This window comes from Balaenoptera borealis, assembly GCF_965194805.1.
Source record: "Balaenoptera borealis genome assembly, chromosome: 16".
NCBI classification, from domain to species: Eukaryota; Metazoa; Chordata; class Mammalia; order Artiodactyla; family Balaenopteridae; genus Balaenoptera; species Balaenoptera borealis.
Genome location: NC_138872.1, coordinates 81,724,506 through 81,738,171, shown reverse-complemented (window position 1 = coordinate 81,738,171; position 13,666 = coordinate 81,724,506). Strand labels below are relative to the sequence as shown.

Sequence of the window (13,666 nt, the reverse complement as noted above, 5' to 3'; positions counted from 1 at the left end):
GCCCCCGCTCTCCTCCTCCTGTTTCCCTTCCAGATCTGATCTCACATGTTGTCCTTTCCCTTTCTACTCCATCCTCCTCTTCCTCAATAAGGAAGACACTCCCTTTACCCACATAGCATGCCTCCCTGCCCCCATCCATACCTCCAAATATTTGGGAGAGAAGATGGGTGAGCAGACTTCTTCCTCTGTGGCCTAGTCTGGCCCGGGTATGGAGAGGACAGTAGACATTTGAAGTGGAAAATAAACTGGAGCAGGGGTGGTCAGGAAGTGGGTAAGTGATTAGAGGTTGGGAGTCCAGGGGAGGACTTCCTCTGGGTGCTGAGGAAGCAGGAATGGGGAGGATCACGGGTGGGCTGGAGAGTCCTCAGGAAGGACCCGAGGCTGTGTTGGAAGGATGCTCGGGCACTGGACAGAGTGGGCTTCCAGGTGACATTACTGGACTGCCTGGTCCAGTAATGCTCCCTCTGCCCTTCATTGCTCCACCCCCGCTCCCACACTGGGTCAGTATTTATGTGTCCTGGACCTAGAGAGGCCCCTGGAATCGCCACTGTCCCGGCTCTTCTCTCCCTGTCCCGCCTTCCCCGCCGCCCGCCCCACTGGCCAGTCCCCACGCCCACACGCCCAAGGCTGCCTCATCTGGCACTGATTATCCCTGCTGCTGCTGCTGCCGCTGCCGCTGCTACACTCAGCTGCTGCCTCTGTCTTGAGGACCCCAGCGCCTCTCCCTCGGGCCATGCTGCCTACTACCACAGCCTCCCTCTTGGGGCCCCTCCTCACTGCCTGGGCTCTGCTGCTGCCTTTCACCCAGGGCCAGAGCCCCAACTACACCAGGTAGGTCTCTCGGCACCTTCCAGATGGCTTGAATGAACTTCAGATCCCTGATTCCTGGGGGGCTATGCCTGTGGATCTTGTAGATTCTTTTGCTAACACACCCCCCCCACCAGATCTCCCACAGCCCTCACCCTTCTCTGGCCCCCAAGTCCTCCTTCCCTGCTGCAAGACCACTGTCTCCTGCGGGTCACCACTGCTCCCCACTCCTCCACCCTCCGTCCTCTGCCCTTCAAGTCTCCCCACCTATCCAGACCCTTGGCCCCACCATGGAACCTGAGAGCACCAAGACCTTGAACTTGCCTGGTAGCTGGACATCTGGATTCCAGGAGGGAATTAGAGACTGTGGGGGGAAGAGGGGGCTGCAAGTGGGAGATGTGGGAGTCAGTCACCGCAGTAGTTAGCTGGAGCCGGAGCAGGGCAAAGGTTGGGAGCGCAGGGCCCTGGCTGCTACTTCTCCCTCATCTCCCCGCCCCCTCACCCCCCCACCTCGAGGCTGTGTCCACATCTGGAAGTAGTTAGGCCGCTCCAGGCCCTGACTGCCAGGCAGGGCCAGGGGGGAGAATGACGGAGGGGAGCCGAGGAGGATTCCGGGAATTCCTGCTGGGGTGGGGGTGGGGACTCTGAGGGGCTGGAGGGACAGCCAAGTTGCTGGTCCCACTTTTTCCTGATTCTCTGCTGGAGTATTTCCCACCCCAGTCCCGTCCCGGCTGGCTGAGGCCGCCTCGGATCCTTTGGGCCTCCCTCCCTCATCCCCCTGGCTGCCCTCCTTGGCGCCCCCATGCTCATTGCCCTACCCCAGTCCCTGCACTACTCCCCCACTCAGGCCTGACCTCTCTTCTGTTCTCCAGACCTGTGTTCCTGTGTGGAGGGGATGTGACTGGGGAGTCGGGTTACCTGGCAAGCGAGGGTTTCCCTAACCTCTACCCCGCCAATAAGGAGTGCGTCTGGACGATAACGGTGAGAAGGCCCCTCTGGCCGCCGTCCCCTTGTCCAAGTCTCCCCGAGGCCTGGGTCCAGGCAGCCAGAAGCCAGACCGCTAAGGGAACCCCCCTCCCGGCATGCCCCGCCGCTTCTCCCTGGGGAAGTCCCAGCCCCCTCCCCTCTGGTCACTGACAGCATCGGTGCCCACAGTAACACGTGGCAAGCATCCTCACACCTTAACTCCGAGCCTGCTTCTCCATTCCCAGCTTCATCCCCATCCCCTCTGGTCTCTCCACAGACCTCAGGTCTTGTCCCCTGCACAAGCCACAAGCCCTCTGCTCTGCATCCTGATGGGGCCCCCTCTGTTTCAGGCCCAGTTTCTGTAGGAAATGCTTGGGGAAAAAGAGGGGCCCTGTGCCTGGTTGTGTCCGGCCTGACTTTGCAGGTCCCCGACCCTGTCCCCACCATCAGGTCCCTGAGGGCCAGACTGTGTCCCTCTCCTTCCGAGTCTTTGACCTGGAGCTGCACCCCTCCTGCCGTTATGACGCTCTGGAGGTCTTTGCCGGGCCTGGAACCTCAGGCCAGCGGCTCGGACGCTTCTGCGGGACCTTCCGGCCAGCGCCCTTAGTCGCCCCCGGCAACCAGGTGACCCTGAGGATGACATCGGACGAGGGCACGGGAGGACGAGGCTTCCTGCTCTGGTACAGCGGGCGGGCCACCTCAGGCACTGGTGAGACCTCCCTCACCTCCGCCGTCCCCCTCTCCTGGCCCCGCCCCCGGCGCAGGCCCCACCCTAGCCTTAACCTCCACCCCAAGAGCCTGGGACCCCCATTATCTCCCTTACCCTTTTCCCTCACTAACCGCCCCTTCAGTCCCTCCTCCCCATCTTCTCTCCCCCCCTTCCCGCTCCCACCCACCCCCTCTTCCAGGCCCCCGCCCAGGCGCGAGGCGGAAATGGGTCACCGACCCGCGGGTGGAATGGGCGGCCTGGGGTTACTGGGACGGTGAGTAACTGCCCGCCCCCGTCCGCAATCGGGCTCCCTCAGACGGGCGCGAGGGGGCACCCCCGGGCTGGGGGATTAGGTTCCCCCGACCCGGAGCCCCCTACACCCAGCCCGGGGGCTCCCGATTGCGGTCCCATCACCCCCTCCTGGCGGCAGAAGTCTCCCCTAAAACGTTTAAGGAGGGACCTCCCCAAGGGGGCCTCGGGGCTGTGCCCCAATTTGAGAGCACCCTCACAACATGGGGACTCTCCAGCTGCGACGGGGACTTTTCTGCCGGGCCGGGGAGATGGGATCTTCCAGGGGAAGAGGAGCGATGTGGCCTCGCGATGTGGCTTCGCGATGTGGCCTCGGGTCAGGGGGAGGGGCAAGAAGGGAGCGTGTCCAGTCAATTCCTCCTCCCCCTACCACCGCCCGCCTGGGTGCCCGGCGGTCCAAGACTTACCCCCCCGCGGTCCAAGACCTCCCGGAGCCCCGCTCCTCCGAGCCCCATCTCTGCTAACCTACCCCCGTTCTTCCTCCCTCTCTTCTCGCCCCATCATCCCGAGACCCAGACATCTGAGCTTTCTGCACGGGCTCCCAGCCTAGAGCTCTCCTCCAGCTGACCGAGGGTCTCCACCGCCCCCCACCCCCACTCCTCTCTCCCCTCCCCAGAGCACCAATTTTGCGGGGGGCGGCTGGAGAAGGCCCAGGGAACCCTGACCACGCCCAACTGGCCCGAGTCCGATTACCCCCCGGGCATCAGCTGTTCCTGGCACATCATCGCGCCCCCGGACCAGGTACTGACCCCCTGCCCGGGCTGCCCTCGGGGACCCAGGCGGCGTCCTCCAGTATGCAGCCTGCAAAGATTTATTGAACATCTACAATGTCCCGAGCACTGAGCTTGCCATGGTGGGGAGCAAAAACAGACCCAGACCTGCTTGCACCCAAACAAAAAATATCAAATTACGACTGTGACGAACCTTACGAGAGCGAGGTACCCGATGCTGATATATACACTGATTGGCGCGCGCACGCGTGCGTGTGTGTGTGTGTGTGTGTGTGTGTGTGTGTGTGTGGTGGCGGTGGAGGTGGATTCTGGGTCTGTTCCTGGAGAATGAGCCAGGACTTGACCTTGCGAACTACGGCGACCGAGGCCACTGCGGAGCCCCCGTGGATGTGTGTGCTCCTCCGAGCTGTGGTGTGAATGCATTAAGAGGGGGGCTGGAGGGCACGCGGGAGGTGAGCGAGGAGGCCGCGGCGAGCGTCCCGGAGGCGGCGGCCGGGCGGAGGAGGTGAGAGGCGAGAGCTCCGCTCCCTCGGCTGCCCGGGGTCCCGCCGCGCAGCCTCCGCCTCTGCCCCGCCGCCAGGTGATCTCACTGACCTTCGGGAAGTTTGACCTGGAGCCCGACTCCTACTGCCGCTACGATTCGGTCAGCGTGTTCAACGGCGCCGTGAGCGACGACGCCAAGCGGCTGGGGAAGTTCTGCGGCGACACAGCCCCGGGGTGAGGGGGCGGCACCTGGGTGGGTGACGGCGTCCGGGCGTCTCCGCCGCGCCTGGTGCGGGAGCGGGGGGACAGCGCTGCTGGTGGGAGGGGCGGGGTTGAGCTGAAGCCGCAGGAGGAGAACCTGCCGGCCCCAAACGGGTGGGCGGAGCGGGTAGCGGCCCAGGCAGAAAACGAGGCTTGACGCCAGGCCTGGGGTCCGTGGATGGAGAGGCGAGTGGGGCTTGCGAAGTCGGGAAGCTAACGCAGACAACCGAGGGGCAGAGGTGAAAAGGCCGCCGGCCTGGGTAGGGGGCAGCATGCGCCGCCCGCCTGACACCTCCCCCAATGCCCCGCGCCCGCAGTCCCATCTCCTCCGAAGGGAACGAGCTCCTCGTCCAGTTCGTCTCGGACCTCAGCGTCACGGCCGACGGCTTCTCGGCCTCCTACAGGACCCTGCCGCGGGGCGCCACCGAAGGAGGGCCAGCCCGGAGCCCGGGGGAGGACGCCCGGCCGAGTCCCCCGCTCCTCGGCCCGGGCCCCAAGCCCGGAGCCGGGCCCAAAGTCAAGCCCGAAGTCCCACCTGAGGAGAAACCGAAGGCCGCGCCTAAGGCAGAGGCAACTCCGGTGGGCCCCGGTGAGTCTGGAAAGGCAGAGGAAGCGGACGCAGACTGAAGGGAGTTGTACCCGAGTTCCTTACTGCGCTCATTCATTCATTCAATACAGCACCCACGGGTGCCACCTCTGTGCTAATGGCTGGTACTGGGTGCTGGGACACGAAGCCGGATAGAGCTCTGAACAAGTTCAAAGCAATGAGGCTTTTGTGGGGAAAGTGGTCCTTCCTACCTGCTGGGTAGGTTACTCTCCACAAACAGTGCCCCCCTCCCCCCCCACCAGATGCATCCAGTGTCTCCTGCCCAAAACAGTGCCGGCGGACAGGCACCTTGCAGAGCCACTTCTGTAACAGCGACCTGGGTAAGCAGCCCCATCCCCCAGCTCTGCCCTTCCAGCTCCTCTAACCTCCCCTCCTGTCCCCAAAGGCCCCCTCCTTCTAGTTCCAGCCCTGCCCTGGCCTCCTGTCTCCTCACCTCTCCCTCTCTCTCCCACAGTGGTGACGGGAATGATGAAGTCCATGGTTCGGGGCCCAGGGGAGGGCCTCACAGTAACTGTCAATCTCACTGGTGTTTACAAAACCGGAGGCCTGGACCTGCCCTCTCCCCCCACTGACACCTCCCTGAAGTTTTATGTGCCCTGCAAGCAGTGCCCCCCCATGAAGAAAGGTAACAGAGATGTGGGAAAATGTAGAGGGGGACTTAGCCTCATGAAAATGATGGAGGCAGTAGAATCTGAGGGACTGGGATGAGGGGGTATATCTATAAGGTCTCAGTTACACAAACTCTCAATCCCTTCCTCCTCTTCCCTAGGAATCAGTTATCTGCTGATGGGCCGGGTGGAAGAAAACAGAGGTCCGATCCTTCCTCCAGAGAGCTTCGTGGTTCTCTACCGGCCCACCCAGCACCAGATCCTCACCAACCTCAGCAAGAGGTGCCCCTCCAAGACTGTTCAGGCTGCTGGATCCCAAGCCTGAGCCCAGGCCAGCCTCCAGACACTGGCCCTATGGACCCCTTTCTTATCCAAATAAATGTTTCTAGACTTGAGGAAGGGGTCACATCTCCATTTGTATGGTTTTGGTGCTCCTCTCGGGGATTTGTTTTTATTCATTCATTAAACTCAACAGTTACTATACAGAAGAATGTAAGTCGAATCTTGTCACCCCTTTGCTCAAAATTCTCAACACACACAGAAAATGGTAACTATGTGGAGGTGATGGATATGTAAATTAGCTTGATTGTGGTGATCTTTTCACAATGTCTACATATATCAAAACATCAAGTTGTACACCTTAAATATATACAATTTTTATATGTCAAAGATATCTCAATAAAGCTGTTTAAAAAAAAGAAATTAAGGGAATTCCCTGGCGGTCCAGCACTTTCCCTGCTGAAGGCCGGGGTTCAATCCCTGGTTGGGGAACTAAGATCCTGCAAGCTGCCTGGGGCAGCCAAAAAGAAAAAAAAAAAGAAGGAATTAAAACAACTCTTCCATAGTTTCCCATCAGTCTCAGCATAAAATCCGAAGTCCTACTGTGGGCTCTAAGGCTCTAGGTGATCTGTGTCCTCCCTCCCACCTCATCTCATCTCTGAATATTGTCTCCCTTACAATCTCTTCCATCACACTGGCTCCTTGGCCATTTCTAGTACACACCTGCTTCCGGGCTTTGTCTTTGCTGTTCCCTCTATCCGGAATTCTCTTCCACAGACATCTCCTGGCTCACTTCCTAACTTCAGTCAGATCTCAGCTCAGAAGTTCATCCAAGTCACTCATTCATTTGGGCATTCCAAATGGCAGGCACTGTTTTCGGTGCTGAAAATACAACAAAACAAAGTCGCTGCTCTTGTGGACAGGAGAGTAAATTCTACCTGAGCAGAGATAAACTAAAATAAACATGATGTCAAGTAGCTCTAGGAGTGCTCTGAAGAAAACAAAAGCATGATAAGAGGACAGGCAAAGGGAGATTCTACATTTGATAGGGTGCTTAGAGAAGGCTTTCAGGTAACTTTGTTTTACTCCGCTGCTAACCAAATGCGTGAGATTCTTCACCTTGTCGAGGCTGTTTCCTCGTCTGTAAGGGGAGCTGAAGATTCTGAATACTGATTCCCTCTGCAAATATGAGTGATTTCAAATATGAGTTACGTGCAGGAAGGAATCAAGAGAAGTGCCCCGGGCTACGAACCGAGTCCATCTGGGAGCAACCTCCAACTCGTACTACAGAAAACGGCTTTCGTTGCTGCGGAAGCATCTAGGAGAACCTGGGACTGAAGTGGAGAAAGAGGGTTCCCTTGTGGGATGTGATTCTAGTGATTTGGACGGCCTCAGAGTGGGGAGAAAGGAACAAAGCCTGACGACCATCCTCGCCCGGACCCCTCCCCCCGACCTCGCCGCCCGACCTATTCCAGGATTAGCGTTCTAGCCAGAGACGCTCGTAAAGTTTTACGTCACTGGGATCAAGCCAATCACCTCTTTAGGCGCACCAATCGGTGTATACCTAGAGCTGAAACGAGGCCGTCCTGGCCAATGACAGAGGCCGTACGGCGGAAGAGCAGAAATGGTCTGCCGGGAAGATGGCAGCCCTGGTCCGGCCACAGGTTGATTGGCAGGTGCTGTGACCAGAGGTGAGCTTCATAGCGCGAGCGGCCGTTCGGAGGCGGAAGCCCGAAGAAGCGCGGGCCCGAGCTCAGGGAGGGATCGGAGGCACAGATACAGGTCTCGGGAGAGCAGGAGACGGAAAGGGCAACTCCGGAAGAGGGCGCGGCGGCCAGCGGAATTGGGCCGAAGAGAGGAGCGGGTGCCCTGGGAGGCCCGGAAGGGGCGGGGCAGGGCGGGGCTTATGGAGATGGAGAACTGGGGCTGAAGACTAGGGCCAGGGCTGGGAGCCGGGAGGGGCTGGGTTTACGGGGTGGGCGTGACCCTCGAGATAGGGCTTGGGGGCGGGGCCTAAAGGGACCTAAGGCACAGCTGTGGAGAGGAAGGGTTTGGGGGGCTTGCGCCTGGCCTGCGGGGCCCTCATCTAGCGGGATTCCGAGGCGGCGGCGGCATCTGTCCAGGCCCTGCCCTACGATCTCATCCCGTTCCCTTTCGCCCCTCTCGCCCCTCGGCTTTATACTCCAGGCCCTGTCCCCTGAGCTCTGCCCTCGGATGTTCCACCGCCCAGAGCTTGCATGCGCCGTGGGGCGCCCCAGGACCAGGAGCTGGTGGGTCCGGGGGCTCCTGGGCGGGGGTCCCGGGGCGCCCCTCCTCCCTCGGGACCTGTTGTCCCGGTCCTCGTCTTTCCCCCGGATCTAGTATTCAGGGCGGACCAGCGGAGTGGATCTCGGCAGCTGCTGACCCTCTATAACCCCACGGGAGCAGCGCTTCGCTTCCGAGGTGATGGGGATGGGCGCTTCGTGCTAGGGATTGGGGGCTGGCGGTAGAACATTGGGGAGCTGGGTGGGCTGGAGCAGTCAGATGAGTATGGTCGGATGTCCAGCCCTGGGGTAGAAGGCAGGGGGGACTCCATGGGCAGGGCTTGTGCAGGTTGTCTGAGGCAATAGTCGGTCTCTGTCTGTGTGCCTTTTCCCCTCAGTCCTGTGCACAGCACCTGCCAAATACACAGTGTTTGACGCGGAAGGATATGTGAAGCCTCAGTCCTGCGTTGACATGTGAGTTGAGAGGGTGGGGAGGCTTATGAAAGCCAGGGGTCGCTGCCACCTTTCTCTGATTTACTGTGCCATGGCTTAAGCCTCAGACCAGGTCCTCTTCAACCTGTTTACCCCACCCTCTGTCTGTGTCCCTAAGGGAAAGTTTCCTGGGAGGGTGGGGCCTGGATCCTCTTGGATCACTGCCTCTCACTGCCCCTCAATGGGCCGCTCTCCTTTCTTGGGACCAGTGTGATTCGCCACGTGGCCCCCAATCCCAGCCACTATGACGTCCAGGACCGCTTCCGCATTGAGCTGTCTGAGGAGGGAACAGACGGCCGAGTGGTGGGGCGCAAGGACATCACCTCGGTTCTGAGGGCCCCAGCGTACCCCCTTGAGCTTCAGGGACAGCCTGACCCAACGCCGCACCCAGAGCCTCCTTCCTGGACAGCACCACCCACGGCTCAGCACTTCCCAGAGAGTGAGTTTAGGGATGGGAATTCTTGAGTTCTGTAAAGAGGGAGGACCTAGCATGACCCTAGAGATGAGCTCAATTGGAGTTGAAGAGGTCTTCCGGTTCAGTCTTTTTTTTTTTTTTTTTTTGCTTTGGCTGTGCCTGGTGGCTTGCAGGATCTTAGTTCCCCAACCAGGGATCAAATCCAGGGTCCTGGCAGTGAAAGAGTGGCGTCCTAACCACTGGACCGCCAGGGAATTCCCTTCCGTTTCAGTCTTTTGCTTTTTGGTGGAAACATTTCTAGGAGTTGAGATTTTATATCAGGTTAGGGAAAAAGCAGACTTTGCAGTTTCCTTGGTTTCTGGCCTCCACTTAAAGAGAAAAATTCTTCCTTTAGCTCTGACTTCAGCACTTCCCATCATGTGTCAGCTCAGTTCAGTTCAATAAGAAACCGGGGGCTTCCCTGGTGGCAGTGGTTGAGAATCCGCCTACCAATGCAGGGGCCACGGGTTCGATCCCTTATCCGGGAAGATTCCCACACGCCACGGAGCAACTAAGCCCGTGCGCCACAACTACTGAGGCTGTGCTCTAGAGCCCGCGAACCACAGCTACTGAGCCCACGTGCCACAACTACTGAAGCGCGCGCACCCAGAGCCCGTGCTTCGCAACAAGAGAAGCCACCGCAATGAGTAGCCCCCGCTCACCGCAACTAGAGAAAGCCCTCACACAGCAACAAAGACCCGACGCAGCCAAAAATAAATAAATAAATTTATAAAAAATAAATAATAAGAAACCGGGTTGAGCAATCATGTACCAAGTTGTGGGAGACAGAGGTCCCTGCCTGGCACACAGATACACAGGAGCCCGTAATCAAGGCAGAGTTGAGGAGAGAAAACGAATGATGAGGGACCAGAGGGGAGAGGGTTTCCTGAGGCTGTGGGGACGAAGGCTCCAAGGAGGAGAGGACACTTCCGGTGTCCAACAGAAAGTGGGTACACCTTCCATCTTCAGCCTCCTCCCTGGAGGGCGTTGGGCTGGGCAGGAGTGGAGGCTAGAGCTCCTGATGGGCCTTGTTTCCCAGACCCCCTCCCGCACCTGGCCACCAGCTCCTTCCTCCTCTTCTTGCTGATGGGCACAGTCTCTGTGGCCTTCCTGCTGCTGCCGCTGCAGGATGAACTTGGCAGCCAGCTGCCCCAAATCCTTCACGTCTCCCTGGGACAGAAGTTGGTGGCAGCCTACGTCTTGGGTGAGCACGGTGTGGTAGGGGATCCGGGCCCAGAGAGAGGGGAGTGGGGGCTGGAAAGAGGGCGTACAGAGCCGGCGGGCTACACATATGACCCTGCTCTTCCTCCCCTCTCCAGGCCTCCTGACCATGGTGTTCCTCCGGACCTGAGCTCCCTGCTCAACCTCCACGCCTCCTCCCCGGGCAGGGACGTGGACCTGGACGTGGACGTGAGACAGCCACTGTGATGCTCATAACCTTGCCTCAACTCCTACTTCCTTCTTCCTGCCCGTCCCCGTCCCCCCAAAACCCAGGGATTTGTATTCATTTTCCAAGCTGAATAAAATAAATTTGTAAAATTGAACTGAGAAATGTAAGGAACATGCCCCTTTCTTCCCACTTCTTTCCTCCAGTTCCCCCTACTCCCAGGGGACCTCGAACATCGGGGAGCGAAGAGACCCAGTGAGGATTTAGAAGACCCGGGTCTGAGGCCTGGTGCTGCACCGAAAAAAACTGTGTGACCTTGAGCAAGTCATTTAATTTCTCTGAGCTTCAGTTTCTGCCTCTAAAATGAGGGAATTGGGAAAGTTGATTCTTAAGATCCCCCTTAGCCCTAACCTAGGGATAGGATCCCGCCCCTAAGCCAACATACCTTAAGCTAAAAAGAAACAAACCCCAATACCACCTACTCCCACCTGCTATAGAACTCAGGTCCCGCCATCTTGAGCCATCAGAGCCTCTTGCCAGGGTTGCCTGGGGGCTTCCCCCCAACCTCCACCCCCAGAATCCTCTTCTGCCTTTTCGTCCCTTTACCTGCTTTTATTTTGTCTCTTCCTTTGACCTCAACCCCTGTGGGTCAGAAACACCAAGGTCTCTGACAAGATGGGGACAGATGGCACAGCCTGCCGTAACCTCAGCCTAACCAGGCAGGAGAAGTTAAGGCAAAGGAAAAGAATAGGCTCCCTGAAAGGCAGGCTTCCAGCCCTCCTTCAGATGTAAGGCGAGAGGGGAGGAAAGGAAGAAGGGAAGCCAATGACACTGGCAGTTTGTTGATTGGGAACAAAAATTAGCAAGATAACGTTAAGACAGACTCAGTCTGTTATGCTGCTGGAAGGTTATCAGTTGTTCCAGCTTTACTTTGGGGGCCTTGGGAGCTGCCCCTCTGCCCTGGGGACCTTGCCCTTCCCACACCCAGAACTGGCCCCGGTGACATGTGAGCCTGATCCTGTGCAGAGAATGGCAGCCTGTGTCTAGGATGTGAGGAGGGCTCTCCCCGCAGCCCAGCAAACCCCTCACAAAGCCAACCACACTGGGCTGTCTGTGCCCAGGACCCCAAAAGGCATCTGAGGTATCGCACATTAACGATCTTGCGGATATCTGCTGGGAAAAGGCCTTGCTGCCAGCGGGATCAGGAGGCTTCCTGAGACAAAGCTATGAAGGGCAGCTACAGGGGTGGGAGGGGCTTGGGTCACACATTTTTTAAAGTAAATTTCTTAGAAAACAATACTGAGCTGGCAGTAATTGGAGTGGGTGGGTGTTAGTTTCCTGTGGCTGCTGTAACAGGTTATCACAAACTAGTGGCTTAAAACAACATAAATTAATTCTCTTATGGTTTTGGGGGGTCCGAACTCCAAAATGAGTCTTCTGGGGATGAAATCAAGGTGTCAGCAGGGCTGGTTCCTTCTGGAGGCACCTGGGGAGGATGTTTCCTTGACTTTTCCAGTTTCTAAAGGCCATCTGCATTCCTCGCGTGGTGACCCCTTCCTCCATCTTTAAAGCCAAGAGTGGAAATAACAAATGATCACTGTTTTAAGTCACTAAAAAAAAAAAAAAAAAAAGTCAGGAGTGTAGCATCTTCAGATCTCTGACTCTGACCCTTTGCTTCTGTTGTCACATCTCCTTTCTCTATCTCTGATCCTCCTGCCTCCTTTAATAAGGACCCTGAGGACTTCCCTGGTGGCGCAGTGGTTAAGAATCCACCTGCCAATGCAGGGGACACGGGTTCGAGCCCTGGTCTGGGAAGATCCCACATGCGACGGAGCAAGTAAGCCCGTGCACCACAACTACTGAGCCTGCACTCTAGAGCCCGTGAGCCACAACTACTGAGCCCACGTGCCACAACTACTGAAGCCCATGCGCCTAGAGCCTGTGCTCCACAACAAAGAGAACCAACCGCAATGAGAAGCCCGCGCACTGCAACGAAGAGTAGCCCCCGCTCGCCGCAAGTAGAGAAAGCCTGCACACAGCAACGAAGACTCAACGCAGCCAAAAATAAATAAATAAATAATAAAAATAAGGACCCTGGTGATTACGTCTCCCACCCCCACCCCCGGCATAATCACCCTGTGTCACTTTGCTAAGGCTGCCACAGACTTGGTGGCTTAAAAAACAAATTAATTTTATCACAGTTCTGGAGGCTAGTGTCCAAGACAAGCCGCCGACAGGTTTGGTTTTTCCTGAAGCCTCTCTCCTTGGCTTGCAGGTGGCACCCTTCTCACTGTGTCCTCACATGGTCTTTCTCCTGTGCACGCACATCCTTGGTGTCTCTCTGTGCATCCAATTTCCTCTTCTTATAAGGACGTCAGTCAGATTGGATTAGGCCCATTCTGATGGCCTCATTTTAACTTAATCACTTCTTTTTTTTTTTTTTTAATTTTGGCTGCGTTGGGTCTTTGTTGCTGCGTGCGGGCTTTCTCTAGTTGCGGCGAGCGGGGGCTACTCTTCGTTGCAGTGCGCGGTCTTCTCATTGCGGTGGCTTCTCTTGCTGCGGAGCACAGGCTCTAGGCGTGCAGGCTTCAGTAGTTGCAGCATGCGGGCTCAGTAGTTGTGGCACGCAGGCCCTACAGCACATGGGCTTCAGTAGTTGTGGTGCGTGGGCTCAGTAGTTGTGGCGCATGGGCTTAGTTGCTCCGCAGCATGTGGGATCTTCCCGGACCAGGGCTCAAACCCGTGGCCCCTGCATCGGCAGCCGCTGAGCCACCAGGGAAGTCCTTTAATCACCTTTTTAAAGGCCCTATCTCCAAACACAAACACATTCTGAGGTACTAGAGGTTAGGGTTTCAACATATGAATTTGGGGGGAAACAATTCAGCCCCAAACACTCCCCATCTCAAGATCCCTGACTTAATCACATCTGCAAAGCCCTTTTTGTCATGTAAGGTAACATTCATTCACAGATTCTGGGGATTAGGATGTGGACATCTTTGTCCAGAATTTTATTCTGTCTACTACAGGGAGCAAATGGACAAGGTGGAGAAGGGCTGAGAAACGACTTTGGGAAATTTGTTCTGGACAGTATGTCAGGGAAGTAAGACGTCGAGGAGGCTTCTGACCCCAAGTCCAGGCTCCTGAGAACCCACCAAGTCAGACTCAGGGAGGTAAGGAGGAGGCAGTTTCATCTTGGAACCCAGGAGCATCCCAAGCCATAAACTAAGAAGCCTTCACTTCCCAGCATCTGAGGAGCAGGCTAGGACCTCTCACGCCATACTGGGAGCAAGAGAGGACCAGGAGCCTGAGAGGCAGACCCTAGGATTTACG

General features: G+C 57.3%; 2 protein-coding genes and 1 long non-coding RNA gene across 6 annotated transcripts; 2 read left to right on the top strand and 1 right to left on the bottom strand.

The window, feature by feature from the left end:
* Positions 1-594: 594 nt before the first annotated feature.
* PCOLCE (procollagen C-endopeptidase enhancer) lies at positions 595-5,876 on the top strand. 2 transcript variants are annotated; one of them, XM_082361312.1, is made up of 10 exons: positions 595-831; positions 1,680-1,788; positions 2,224-2,482; positions 2,682-2,756; positions 3,408-3,532; positions 4,103-4,239; positions 4,584-4,855; positions 5,116-5,193; positions 5,328-5,498; positions 5,643-5,876. In XM_082361312.1, exons 1-10 carry the CDS (start codon positions 734-736, stop codon positions 5,804-5,806), a joined length of 1,488 nt encoding a protein of 495 aa, XP_082217438.1. In that variant the 5' UTR covers positions 595-733; the 3' UTR covers positions 5,807-5,876. The 2 variants fall into 2 exon arrangements, with proteins under 2 accessions (XP_082217438.1, XP_082217439.1); XM_082361313.1 differs by lacking the exon at positions 2,682-2,756 and having other exon boundaries at positions 605-831.
* A 140-nt stretch (positions 5,877-6,016) lies between these two features.
* On the bottom strand, positions 6,017-7,436 carry LOC309613867. Its single transcript, XR_014235916.1, has 3 exons — positions 7,297-7,436; positions 6,484-6,642; positions 6,017-6,271 (listed from the first exon to the last, which is right to left on the bottom strand). It is a non-coding gene; the product is annotated as an uncharacterized lncRNA (long non-coding RNA).
* On the top strand, positions 7,341-10,501 carry MOSPD3 (motile sperm domain containing 3). Of its 3 annotated transcripts, none has more exons than XM_082361327.1 (6): positions 7,341-7,451; positions 7,948-8,202; positions 8,402-8,477; positions 8,705-8,934; positions 9,989-10,153; positions 10,269-10,501. In XM_082361327.1, the coding sequence occupies exons 2-6, from the start codon at positions 7,998-8,000 to the stop codon at positions 10,298-10,300; spliced, it is 708 nt and encodes a 235-aa protein (XP_082217453.1). In that variant the 5' UTR covers positions 7,341-7,451; positions 7,948-7,997; the 3' UTR covers positions 10,301-10,501. The 3 variants fall into 3 exon arrangements, with proteins under 3 accessions (XP_082217453.1, XP_082217455.1, XP_082217454.1); XM_082361329.1 differs by having other exon boundaries at positions 7,416-7,542; XM_082361328.1 differs by lacking the exon at positions 7,341-7,451 and adding an exon at positions 7,492-7,624.
* Positions 10,502-13,666: the final 3,165 nt, after the last annotated feature.